We start from the raw sequence: 14,464 nt of genomic DNA, 5'->3' as shown, positions 1-14,464 counted from the left end.
AAAAATAAAAAAAATAAAAAAAAAGTTTGCAAAAAAAGTGTCCATAAATAATGTCCAAAAAAGATTTTTTTAATTAATGTCCACACTGTGTTAAAACCACCACCAAAAAAAAGTTTTTAAATCACTCACCAGAGCTCAAAAATAAACAAATACCTTTTTGCTCTGGGTAATATATAAACCAATTCTAGGATACAATACTGTGTAAATCAACTAACGAATTTTCCTCAAATGAAAAATAATACTGTGTAAATCAACGAACAAATTTTCCTCAGATGAAAAACCACCATTCAAGGATGTAGCAAGGATATATCGCAATCCGATTCTTAGATGTGAGAAACGAACAAATTTTCCTCAGATGAAACTCCACCATTCAAGGGTGTAGGTGATTTCCAGGAATATATCTCACGACTCTTTCGTATATTTCCACACCATAGGAACCATGTTTAAAGGTAAGAGAAAAGAATCATGGTGCAGCAAGTTTTAAAATTGTAACAAACTTTTTAATGAACGAATAAAACTCACAAGTCAGGTGTCTCCACCGACACCAGTTTTACAAGCATGTATTTAGGCAATCGTGCACGAACGTATCTTCGTTTGCTCTGGATCTCCTCCTCTCACATCCAAAGAATGTCTCAGACGTCAGCACCCAGCAGGCCACTCCCTACGCGTTTCGTCACCAATGACTTCCTCACGGGGCAGTCTGCTTTTTTTGGACATTATTTATGGACACTTTTTTTGCAAAACATTTTTTTTTTAAATTCATATATTCACTTTGTATTATTCACTCAATTAGCGCATTCCTTTTATTTATCTGTATATTTGCTTTGTTTGCAAAAAAAAAAAAACCCTATAAGGACAATGTTGTATAGAAGGCACTATGAGCTGCTGAGCAGAATGCTGATGATGCCGCACACAATCCCTGTATGGCTGGGTAAGAGGAGAATGAGCATATTCCTTCCACCTCCTGCTATGGAGTGACTGGTGCCTCTCCAAGCAGTGCCTGATGCCTCACCATACCCATACCATACATATAGTTTAAATTCCCATGTTGCCCCGAAAAGGGACTAGTCATTTATGGTACTCTCAGAATCCCTGCCAGGGCTTCTGGGACTTCTAATTTCGGAACCCCTGTTAAGACTTCCAGAATTCATGCCAGGACTTCACAGAATCCTTGCTAGGACCTTATGAGTTCCCTGGAACAAATCTGAGTGTGTCCTCTAAGTTGGATATTTAAGCTCCAGTCTTTGAAGTGTCTGGTGCTGTGTCTTATCACAAGCTTCCTGGGAGCTGAAGATCTATAATACTTTCCTGCCACTTTCTTGTTTCATTCTGACCCAGATTGCCATGACTACTCTCTGGCTTGCCACCTACCATACCCTGAGCCTGGACCTGACTTTTGCCTGCCATGACCTCTGCCTTGATCTGACTACTCTCTTGTTTGCCACCTGCCATGACCTCTGTCTGGATCCAACCACTCTTTTGTTTACCGCCTTGGGAACAGTCTCCACAACCTAACTCGTCTACCCTAGCAGGGATGATCCTGGAGGCCATGTCTTGGGGCCAGATACAACAAAGAAAACAAGGTACCATTAGGATTTCTGGCTCATCCCCACCATCAGGAGTTCTGGTGAAGACCAACTGGTACTTACATTCCATGCCTTGGGTGAGACCACATCACCTACCAGAAGGCACCGTAACACAGACTCAGTCTCCACCAGAAAGTCTTATGAAACATGACATTTAGGGAAATCTAGCCAAAGAAAACAAGGTACCATTAGGGTTTCTGGCTCACCCCCACCATCAGGAGCTCTGGTGAAGACCAACTAGTACTTACACTCCATGCCTTGGGTGAGACCACATCGCCTACCAGAAGGCACCATAACACAGCCACATAATCTCCACCAGAAAGTTTTATGAAACATGACATTTAGGGAAATCAAGCCCATATATGTATAAATCTCTCCAGTTGTATCTAGTTTTTGGTGATTCTATGGATCAGCTATCTGGCACCATGTCTGATATGCTTGAAAGCCTTTTCTTGGCAAATGTTTTATGAAGTAGGTCTCCAGGTCTAACCCCAATTGCTGAGCTTTGGAGTGACATGAAGAACTTGATAATGCATGTGCATAGCCAATTTGTACACATATACTTAAGTCAATTTAGGCAGGAGTCAATTGTTCTATCAGCATGTCTTTGGAAAGGGGGAACAGTCCAAAGTATCCAGAGAAAACCCATACAAACACAGAAGGAACCAAAGACCCCATTACTGCAAGGCATGAGTGTTAACCAATAAGGCCACTAAGTGCTAGCCACTGTGCTTCCTGAACGTAACCATTAAGGGTTCATTTTGGAGCTTTGATCTTCCCCTTCATCAGATAATATGAAATTGCCTAAAACTGTCTTGTCTGTGCCCAGTATAATGCTGGCCAGAAATTTTCAGACAACCTCATCCATTTTCACTGAGCTTTTGATCAAAAAATAATGCAGCCAAACTAGTTCAAACAAAGTTTCAATGGAAACTGTGGGAGGTAATTTACAATGATCCATTTGGCTGTTTTTGCTATCGAATGCTTAAAGATGTTGAAACTCCTGGCAATGGCTTCTTGAAGGTCCCTTATCATCAGAGTGATGTTCTACTTTAACAACCTAGCCTAGAAGCAAGCTTACCCGGAAGTGCTGTGTGATGTCCACCTCACAGGGTCTCAGGTTGCACAGGCGGCTCTCTGTATGGAGTTTACACCTGTCATTATCGTTTGAGATGCGCGTAGATATCCCCATTCCACACGTCTTAGAACATGGGCTCCAAGGAGTTGTTTGGGTGATGCAGTTCTTCTGCCAGGTTTCACTTTCTTCACGATAAACTGAAAGAATTCAGAGTTCATTGTATGAATGCTCAGTTGGAAGTTGGAGAGAGTTAGTCATAAATTATAACATCCCTTGTCCTTTACCTTCCCACACTACTAGTAACCCTCCTTTTACCTACTACCCCTAGCAGCAGAACATCCCAGGACCATGAGACTTGTATTCTTTCCATTCACAGATCTTTGCGAATGGAGGATGCGGCTGTGTGGTCGCATCCAAAAAAATCCCAGAAGATTGCAGGAAGAGGCACTCCACAATTCAGGTAATTGGAGATGAGTTGAGGTTGCTGGTTTGGGGAATGCGACCATGTTTAATGTTACACCCTCAATATGTACCTTTTAACCATTTCTTTTCTCTATCCCCTTCAGCGCCTTTTCTGGTTAAGAATGTATCAAGCAGCTTGCCACTTTTTAGTGCTAAAGAAAGTTCCCCTTTATGTGTATCCCCATGCTACGCACCAGGAGAAGCAATATGGCGGGGAGTAGCTTTTCGGAACCTCTTGGAGTCGTCACAAACCCATTGTTCACAACATTTTCCTGCCAGCTTAATCCGCTTGGGGTTCTGACACCAGACGAGAGGTGGACGGGAGTTTACGCAGAGGGGAACGCAACCCACGGCACCATCCAGACATGTGCAGTTGTACTTGCAGTTTGGTTGGAAGCTCTGACCATTTACATAGCGTACACCATTGAGAACACAACCTACTCCTGTCATCTCTGGAAAACAGAAGAAAGAAATGGTTTAGGAATTGCGCATATTTTCAATAAAGAAAAACAAACCATATACTGTACATTAATGCCTCGTTCGCACCATGCATGCGGAAAAACTGATGGAAACTGAATTGCAGATTTCACTTGCAGAGACATCAGTTTACATCAGTTTTCATGTGAGCTTCAATCAGTTTATTACACATTTCAGATTCCTGCGCAGAAAAAATCTGCACGTGACAGTAGTGTTGTGGTGTGAACAGGGCACATAGAGAATAATTGATTTTGTTGTGCCCTTGCAGAACTCCTGCAGAAAAACTGACATCTCTGCACCATGGTGAGAAAAAGCTTTGAACCAAACAACAGGCTCTGTTCACATAGCTAAAACGCCAAGTTAAAGATAGTTGTTTTCTAAAAGTGACAGTTATTTTCTAATGGGCTTTGAAAATAACAGTCACATAGCTAAAATTAAAGATGCTTATCCAGGGGCGGAATGACCATTTGGAAACTCGGTCAGTAGGGGGCCCCATGAGATGCCCCTGGTACCTTTTTCATAGGCTTTTTTGAGTTTGGGCAAGGACACACGGGCCCCATGATCCCCTATTGCCCGGGGGCCCCATGAGTTGTCAGTCCGCCACTGTGCTTATCATTATGTAAAGATTCATACATTGAGTCCAAAGACACAAATAAATAAAAAAACACTCCCTCTCATCTCTTAAAACCCATAAAGAAAATCATAAAGTTTTTTCCAGTTTCCTATTTATACTGTTTTCTATTTAGTTGGTCAAAACACTTCATAAAATCTGGAGTCCTATCCTATTTATCTAATTTGAAAATCAATCTAGTTGTCTTCAATAATACTATAAATCAAGTTTTTTTCTAATATAGGAACTGCTGTTGCCAAACAGTACCATGACACTGTGGCACATTTATAGTTTTTTTACTTCTTTTTTGTTTCTCACAGATATCCAAAATTGCCTTCTAAAACATCCCAACCTATTTTCTATATACTGTATTATGCACGATGGTTCCATTTTCTAATCTACATCTCCAAGTAGGACTATGTTTTATGGCCAAAGGCTTAGGGATACCTGACCAGCACACATACTATATGACCAGCATGTGGACACCCCTCTAAAGAATTGAATTCAGGTGTTTCAAGTGAAGGATACTGATAATGCTACACCATAAAAATTCATGTTAGAAATTGTGCACTTCCAACCTTGTGGTAAGTTTGATGAAGGCCGTTTTTTCCTCCAAAAAGGTATGGTTTGATGAGTTTGGTGTAGAAGAACTTGAGTGGTATTCACAGAGCCCTGACGTGAACCCTACTGAACATTGAATTGTAACGTCATTTGCGAGTTAGATCTTCTCATCTAACATCACTACCTGACCTCACAAATGCTCTTTTGGGCACCCGCTTCCAGAGACACATTCCAAAGTCTTGCGGAAAGCCTTCCTAGAAGAGTTAGGGCTGCTATAGCAAGTTGGGCGGGGGGGGGGGGCAAATCCATATCAATACTCTTAGTGAATATGATGTGCAACAAGCTTGTAAAGAAAATGTGTTTCTTTGTCCATGGATTTGCAGAAAAAAAGTGTTCTCCAAGCAGGAGAAAGGCCATGAGACAGTAGAATAAGTTCAGTATACTGCTGCAAAGGAAGAAGCAACGGGGTTGACTTACTAAAGGCAAACAGACTGTGCACTGCTAGTGCACTGAAAGAGCAGTTGCTCTAGATTTTTGGGGGATCATGCAAGGAAAATAAAAAAAACAGCATTTTTGCTTGCACATGATTGAATGAAAGAAATCAGCAGAGCTTTGCCTCATTTCAGTGCTTACCTTTGGATATAAAGCAACTGCACTTGCAGTGCACAGTATATTTACCTTTAGTAAAACAACCCCAATGTCTTCTTGCCTATAGGGAAAAAAGATCCAGGCCCACCATATGGGAGATAGTGATAAAGTTTTCTTGCCCAGGATCATGGCTCTTCTGAATCTTTCACCAGGGCCAGCTTACATCCACCAGAGACAGGCGGGAGGGAGACATCAGCCATCTAATTCCCTAATGAGACCAATTTTGCTAGACCGGTGAGAGTGCTGGATGTGCCTGCCAAGTTTTGTAAGGCTGCCATATTGCCTTCCATCTAACTGCTAATAAATACAGTGTCAACACACTGAATAATAGAAACATTCCAATATTCTTTGAGTCTGAAAATGTTTGTAGACAGGTGCAGTCTAGAGAGAGAGACTAGAGCACTGCTGTGACAGGAGTAACTTTGGGTGGGGGGCCCGTGGAACACAGCTCACTTTGGAGAGGTGGGGAGACCCCTGTCTCAGCTCCCCATATCCCTCTTATGTGTAAATCCCCCTGTGCCTATTAGGGGTACAGGGTGATCTGTCCTTATATTGGGGTGGGGGGTTGTTGATTGTTTAATGCCATGTGGTTGCATCCCATTGTTCTATTGTGTATCTGGCTTGGGAACAAACTCTTATGGGATGTATGTGTTTATGGGTATTTGCTTGGTGGGGGGTGTCTCCAGCAGCCCTCCTGATGGGACTGTCTGTTGGTGTGTCTCTTGTTACTAAATGTAGATTACCCCGCCCTGTATCATTATGCAGGGAGGGGGTATTGTCCCCTTGAGTGTATATATCTTGTATCTGTGTTCAAATAAACTAGTCTACTTCCTGGTTTACTTGGACTGGTGTCGTGTAGTCTTGTATGGTCTGCTGTGGTGTCTGTGGTCGGTGTTCGGACAGGGAAGCGGTAGTCTAACGGAAGTACCCAAGTGCAGTCTGGGGTCGGTTCCGTTACAGCTGTACATTTGTACTAGCTTCACATCTGGTTGAAAGCAAAGCTAGCCATTAACTCCTTGGAGGATGACGCCCCAACAAGCGGTGATGACTCTGTGGTAAAAAGACCGGGCCACACTGGAACAAACCAAGCAAACCTAGAGGCCTAGACAATGTTATGGTTTTAGAGCTAACTCACAGATTCTTTGTCCAAAGACTGCATGCACTGCACTGTGCAGTGGTGCTCCAGAACCTCTAGAAACGATTGGAGAAGAAGGATACACGTGGTTGTGTAGAAATCTTGGACTCAGGTCACATACTGAGGGGTCAGTTTGTGGCAGGACCGAAGGCAGACCCAGTCAGGATGGTCTTGGAGGAGCGAAATAGAGTACAGCCAGCCATCTCGTTCCACAATATTGTGGTGGAAGGCAATGGTAGCAGTGATCAAAAAGTATGATCCGCTGCATATGTAAAAAAGAGGCTTTGGAACCTCACCACTGTCCACCGTACATGCAACACTAAGGGAACTCAGCTTGGATGTGGCTTCTCTGAAACAACAGGTATCTGTTACCTTGGGTAGAGGAATCATTGATGGCACTGGGGCAAGCAAAGTACTTTTCTACCCTTGACCAGGCAAGCGGCTACTGCCAAGTCCTGGTAAGCGATCAGGATTGTGAAAAGACAGCCTCTATTACACCCTTGGGACTGTTTGAGTTTAATCGCATGCCCTTTGGGTTGAGTGCTGCCCCCAGGACTTTCCAATGTTTTAATGGAAAGGTGCTTGGGAGACTTCAAATTCAAGACTGTGTTAGTCTATCTGGATGATATCATAATTTTCCCCAAGACTTTTGAGAACCATGTCCAGCACTTGGACCAGGTGTTGGTGAAAAATATAAAAAACGAGAGAGGCAGCAAACTGGGACCTAAATGGGAACGTACCCCTTATCGGGTGAAGAAGCAGCCCTTCCCTCTAACTCCAGTGTACAATGTAGTCTCTAATCCCATTAACAGACGTCTTCATCGCAACTTATTGAGACCTTGTGTGCTTAGTGGCTAGTGCTCTAACAAACCAGCTGGAGACAGAGACTCATTCAACTCTGCAGATATCCCACCAGTACAGGACGTGCCTGAGGAATGGTACCTGCCCCCTCTCCTGCTAGGACCTCTGGGTTCTGACACTCCAAAGGCAAAAAGCTGCAGCACAAAGAATACGGACAGCCCAGAGAGTACCACAGGCTGTCCAGATCTGTCTGAGGAGTTTGTGTTGGGCCCAGGTGAAGAGTGTATGGGGGATACGTATAGCTCCCACCCTCCTGTGGCTACTGAACCTCAACCAGAAGCTGATTACTTGCAACATGATTCCACAGAGGACACTGAGTCTTGACGCCCTTTGTGGTCCAACAGTGTGCAGCTTCATGCAAAGTATTCTGGCTATGTTATTTGAACTTTGTTGTCATGCCATGCCATGTCATCAGAACAGCGTCTGTCAAGAGGTGTGGGGGGGGGGGCAGGTGAAATCTAATTTCTCCACTGTAGGTGGTGCTCAACTGCAGCGGCAGTGCAGAGGGAGAGAAAGTCATGAGGAACATGGTTCCTTTATGGTTTCCTGGGTCACTGGAACAGAGATCCGGTTGGATGCTGAAAGCCTATGTGACTGTGGTGGCCATCTTGGGTCAGGCAGAGTCTATTTAAGACCCTGTTTCTTGGGTTTGGTGTGCATTTAGCGTGTTTATACTGTAGGGACAAGTTAGCCATCTGTCAGGGACAGTATTAGCGACAGGAAAAGGTTCCAGATGAGTAGGGAAAGCCTAGGGATCTGTCACTTTTCCTGGAATCCTCCTCACTTGGCCTCGGACCAGCCAAGCCATATTCTGCCCCTCAAGATAAACATTGTCAGCTCCACTGAAACCTGCTCCCCATATGCTTCTGTCATCCATGAGTGTTCCTGGTTGGGCTTCCGTGGGACTTGTTGTGAACTGTTTTACTAGACTTCAATACAGGTTCTTTCAATTATTCCAATTACTGATGAATGGAGTGGAGTATAGCCCCAAAACACATTGGCTTTTGTAAAATATTTGTTTTTGTTATACTATGGTGAATGAATGAATGAATATTATGGTGTGACGCTGCAATTACAGTCTTACCCATATTGCTGTTAGAGACTATGTGAACTGTAACTGCTTATAAGTGTTAGCTGGAGTTTGGCTTTGAATCTACTAGTCAATCTAACACCACCCTATGCACAGGGCAACAAGGCTGCTGTCTAAGGGTGGCTATGCTTCTCCTGCATAGGTACTGTGGAGGAGTGAGTGTAGCCACACTGAAACAGGAAGTGTGTCACTGGCAAGATCACCAGGTTAAAATAAATGAAAAAAGGCTAAAAAGAAGAAAACTAATGCAGTCACCACCTCCAAGGATTGATAGCCTGCAATCAGCGGTGGACTGACCATTTGGAAACTCGGGCACTGCCCGAGGGCCCGGGATCAGTAGGGGGCCCCATGAGATGCCCCTGGTACCTTTTTCATAGGCTTTTTTGAGTTTGGGCAAGGACACAGGGGCCCCATGATCCCCTACTGCCCGGGGGCCCCATGAGTTGTCAGTCCGCCCCTGCCTGCAATATATTACATTTTTGTTTGTGTTTATATATGATTTATTAATAATAAATAATCTAATCAATGCCTGTTTAAACTGATCAAAAACAACTTTTTCTGAGGTTACTTAATCTTATCTACTGTATATCTTATCTCAGCAATCATTTAGCTGGGTTGACAAAAGTGGACACTAGAAGGAAATTCTGCAAAAGTCTGAAAACCAATAATAAGACATAGAACAGCAAACATGTAAAAAGTCAGTCATGTAGGGGATTAAACTTCATCATTTTACCCCTTCAGCTTGCAACTCCTCATAACCTTATTGGACCAGAGCAATTTTTACATTTGTGCTAAAGGACAGTTAATTGGGTGATAACGTTGTCATTACTTAAAGTGGTAATACACCCAAAACCAAAAATGTAATATATTGCAGCTTACCAATCATTATTATTTATTATTATTATACAGTATTTATATAGCGCCAATAGTTCGCTCAGCACTGTACATTACAATGGGAGACAATACATGAGACAGTACAGTAACAATACAATGTGATTCACGAGGGGTTCAAGGGCCCTGCTCCTTGGAGCTTACAATCTAGGAGGGAGGGGATAGTGGTACGGGAGGAAAAGCTGTGGGGGATGGAGTGGTAGGAAGAGTGGAGGAGATGGGCAATTAGCAGGGGGTGGGGTAGGCTTCCCCGAAGAGGTGCATTTACAGGGTGTGCCTAAAAGAGAGGAGAGTAGGTGACAGTCTGATGGATTGGGGTAGGGAGTTCCAGAGATTGGGTGATGCTCTGGAGAAGTCCTGGAGGCGGGCATGGGAGGAGGAGACCAGGGAACTAGAGAGAAGGGGGTCTTGTGAGGAGCGGAGAGTGCGTTTTGGGTGGTATTTGGATATTAGGTCGGTGATGAAGCGGGGATACCCAGCAGCGAGGCTGGCCAGTGAGGAGGGAGTTGCAGTAGTCGAGTCGTGATATGATGAGGGAGTGGATGAGCTGTTTAGTGGTTTCTGGGGTTAGGAATGTGCAGATTTTGGCGATGTTGCGGAGGTGGAGTCTACATGAGTTTGTTAGCAATTGGACTTGGGGCTGGAAGGACAGATTGGAGTCAAGAATGACACCAAGTACTCTGGCTTGCGGGGTGGGCCTGATGGTGGCGTTGTTGGACTTGATGGAGAAGTCAATGGGGGGTGGTGTCCAGGCTGGGGGGAAGACTAGAAGCTCGGTTTTGGAGAGGTTCAGTTTGAGGAAGTGGAGCGACATCCAGTCTGATATGTCGCTCAGTAGGTGTGTGATTCGGGCGGAGACTGAGGGGGGGAGGTGGGGGGTTGAGAGATAGATTTGTGTGTCATTGGCATATAGGTGGTAGTTGAAGCCGTGGGAGTGTATCAGTTGGTCAAGGGAGGAGGTGTAGATGGAGAAGAGAAGGGGCCCGAGGACGGAGCCTTGAGGGACCCCGACAGAGAGGGGGAGTGAGGGGGAGGTGGTAGCATTGTAGATAACGCTGAAAGAGCATTGTGACAGGTAGGATGAGAGCCAGGAGAGAGTTTAATTAGATGAGATGTGGTGGCTGCAATAGTTTTCTTTTTTAGTCTTTTTCTGTTTTCACTTGGTGATCTGGCCAGTAACACACCTCCTCCTGTATTAGAGTGCCTCCCCTGAAGGAGCACAGGGGGCACCTTTGGAGAGCAGCATTGTCAGTCTGGGGGAAGGGAGTGTTGGATGAACTAGCAGATTTAGATTCACTAACAAATTGAAGCCAAACTCCAGCTAACACTTAATAAGCAGTAACAGAAAATGTTTTTTTTTCTATAAAGGTTTTACATGACTAAATAAAATCTGACCATTGTAAGCACCCCTGTCAGTAGTAAATTGTTTCCCTCAGCCCTCCAACTGCTACATCTGCAGGACAGCTTGAAAAACAACACACTTACTGGCCAGATCACCAGGTGTAAATAAAGGAAAGAGAACCTAAAAAAGAAAACTAATGTAGCCACCACATCTAAGAATTGGTAAACTGCGATGTAATAATTGTTCGCTTTTGGGTTTAGTGCTGTTTTAAGATAACACAACAATAAATACATTGTTCTTTTTTTTAACTAGGCTTTCCTTTGGCAATATTGTTTACCAAAAACGATTAAAATTGTTACACTTCTATACACATTCAAAAAAAAATATTTTGTTTCTGTTTTGACCAATGTCAGTTTTTTTTTCCTAAAAATAGTTTTACTGTAAATAAAAGTATACATGATTTAAAATCACAGTAAAATGAGGATTCTGGCACAAAGCATGGCAAGGTTTGTTTTTGGAAATAAAGGCTTTTTTTTTTTAATTTTTTTGTATTTTTCTATTACGTAACACCTTAACACAAATAAAAAAGGAAAAACAAAACTCAGTAATTTAACCATTTCAATACCGGGCAATTTTACACCTTCCTGCCCAGGCCATTTTTCAGGTTTCAGCACTCTCACACTTTGAATGACAATTGCGCGGTCATACAACATTGTACCCAAACTAAAATTTTATAATTTTCTTCACACAACTAGAGCTTTCTTTTGGTGGTATTTAATCACCGCTGGGGTTTTTATTTTTTGCTAAATTAACAAAAAAAGACCAAAAATTTTGAAAAAAAAACACGTTTTTCTTTGTTTCTGTTATACAAGTTTACAAATAAATAATTGTTCTTCATAAATTTAGGCCGAGATGTATTCTGCTACATGTCTTTGGTGAAAATAACCCAAATTAGGATGTATTATTTAGTTTGTAGGAAAGTTATAGAGTTCACAAACTATGGTATAGATCTGAATATTGATCAATCCTGAAGTACTGACAGCCAATCTAATTTCTTGAGGTCCAAGAATGTCAGAACAGTACAGATATCCCCAAATGACCCCTTTTTGCAAAGTAGACAGTCCGACGTACTTCATAAGAGGCATGGAGAGTTTTTTGAAGTTGTATTTTTTTTGTCATAATTTTTCGGAAAATTAAAAAATTAAAAAAATTATTTTCACTATTTTTTTTTTTACATACTGTCACCAGTGCAGTACAGAATCATCATATAACTGGCATGGCGGTGAAAAGGGACACTGACTGGTGACAGTATGAAAAAAATATATATATATATATTTTTTTTTATTATTATTATTTTTAATTTTTTATTACATTTTTTTTTAAGATTTTTATTTCATATTTTACTATGACCAAAGTAGTACAATGTTCTACTTTGGGGAAGTGATCAGTATTTTTTTTTTTTTTACACAATTTGCTTATAGCAAAGAATTACTTTGCTATAAGCAAGCATTTACCTGAATGACATCGATTCATATTTTTTTTTTTTTTTTTTTTTGTGCTTAGCTGTGATTTGGCCACAGCTAATCACATGACATGTGCATGTGACCTGCTGTGACCATTCACAGCTAGACACTAGTATACAATGGATGGCATGAATGAAGCCATCCATTGTATACAACACTCATGTGACCTGCTGTGATTGGTCACATGGTATCGGCAACAGGGGCTGGTACTCAGATCTGTCATCGGCCGTGTCCGAGGTACACGGCCGGTGATAGATCACGCCGCTGCGCACCTCTGCAGCCGCGCGAACTGCGCATGTGCGGGAGGACACCAAATGGCGTATACCCCGGAAATCTAATGCATTTTTGCGGCCGCCAAACGGCTATAGGCCGGGCGGCTAATGGTTTAAATGGGAAGAAAAAAATCAGCAGAAAAATAATAGCATAGGAGAAAGAAGCTAATTAGGGTGGATTAGGGTTAACTATGGGTTAATAAGGGGTGAAACAGGAATACATTTTTTGTTAAATAACTTGTAAAGTTTCTAGAAGTGATATCATATGTTGATTTAGGCCCCATTCACACTATGTCATGTGATCTCAGGCGTCATGCACATGTGCAATGCTCATTGTCAAACTACAATCATAGGTCTTTCATCTACTATGAGTGAAATAGTAAATACAATAAAGCAATACATTGTTACATTGTATATACACAATGATACTTGCAGACAATCTATTATACAAAACAATTATCAATTAGCAACTGTTTGTTGGATTGTTTTTGTTTGATAGGAAAGTTGTTGTGTGGAAAGGTTAGAAACTCTGTTAGTTTTTTTTTCCTGTCTGTGTCCCCATGAGGTTAATTTCCCCTTTCCCTTCCTGTCCTGGTGTCAGGGGGGGTCACAGGGACAGGAAGCAATGGGAAACCTCTCCACTGGACCCATAGTATCAAAAACACATTTCAAAATATAGTAAGAATAGCTTATTATTTTGCTGTCTGTGTCTTCCTGTTCCAGCGACCCCACTGGTGTCACATGGATAAAAAGTGAGGGGAAATCCCCCTCACTGGTGTCACATGGATAAAAAGTGAAGGGAAATTCCCCTCACTGGTGTCACATGGATAAAAAGTGAAGGGAAATCCCGCTCACTGGTGTCACATGGATAAAAAGTGAAGGGAAATCCCCCTCACTGGTGTCACATGGATAAAAAGTGAAGGGAAATCCCCCTCACTGGTGTCACATGGATAAAAAGTGAAGGGAAATCCCCCTCACTGGTGTCACATGGATGAAAAGTGAAGGGAAATCCCCCTCACTGGTGTCACATGGATAAAAAGTGAAGGGAAATCCCCCTCACTGGTGTCACATGGATAAAAAGTGAAGGGAAATCCCCCTCACTGGTGTCACATGGATAAAAAGTGAAGGGAAATCCCCCTCACTGGTGTCACATGGATGAAAAGTGAGGGGAAATCCCCCTCACTGGTGTCACATGGATAAAAAGTGAGGGGAAATCCCCCTCACTGGTGTCACATGGATAAAAAGTGAGGGGAAATCCCCCTCACTGGTGTCACATGGATAAAAAGTGAGGGGAAATCCCCCTCACTGGTGTCACATGGATAAAAAGTGAGGGGAAATCCCCCTCACTGGTGTCACATGGATAAAAAGTGAAGGGAAATCCCCCTCACTGGTGTCACATGGATAAAAAGTGAAGGGAAATCCCTCTCACTGGTGTCACATGGATAAAAAGTGAAGGGAAATCCCCCTCACTGGTGTCACATGGATAAAAAGTGAAGGGAAATCCCCCTCACTGGTGTCACATGGATAAAAAGTGAGGGGAAATCCCCCTCACTGGTGTCACATGGATGAAAAGTAAAGGGAAATCCCCCTCACTGGCGTCACATGGATAAAAAGTGAAGAGAAACCCCCCTAAGGAGGATACAGAAGTATAAACCAGAAGGAAATCCCTTTTACACTATATTGCCAAAAGTATTGGTCGGCCGGCCTTTACACGCACATGAACTTTAATGGCAGCCATGTGTTAGTCCGTAGGGTTCAATATTGAGTTGGCCCCGCCCTTTGCAGCTATAACAGCTTCAACTCTTCTGGGAAGGCCGTCCACAAGGTTTAGGAGGGTGTCTATGGGAAGGTTTGACCATTTTTCCAGAAGCACATTTGTGAGGTCAGGCACTGATGTCGGACGAGAAGGCCTGGCTCACAGTCTCCGC

At 42.8% G+C, this 14,464-nt stretch overlaps 1 protein-coding gene across 1 annotated transcript in view; it reads right to left on the bottom strand.

Annotated features, from left to right (window-relative positions):
- The window catches only part of CCN4 (cellular communication network factor 4), a 131,208-nt gene that overhangs the window by 5,896 nt on the left and 110,848 nt on the right, over nt 1-14,464 (bottom strand). Inside the window, exons 3-4 of the mRNA XM_089685947.1 lie at nt 3,321-3,578; nt 2,668-2,861 (exon numbers count right to left, since the gene is read on the bottom strand). Of these exons, the coding sequence (XP_089542073.1) occupies nt 2,668-2,861; nt 3,321-3,578 (452 nt within the window). The remainder of the gene's footprint in view (nt 1-2,667; nt 2,862-3,320; nt 3,579-14,464) is intronic.

The sequence above is a fragment of the Staurois parvus genome, unplaced genomic scaffold, assembly GCF_062004578.1.
Source record: "Staurois parvus isolate SC_StPar_1 unplaced genomic scaffold, SC_StPar_1.0 ptg000389l, whole genome shotgun sequence".
NCBI lineage: Eukaryota > Metazoa > Chordata > Amphibia > Anura > Ranidae > Staurois > Staurois parvus.
The sequence above is the reverse complement of the archived record's forward strand: the minus strand, read 5'-3'. Positions and strand labels throughout refer to the sequence as shown.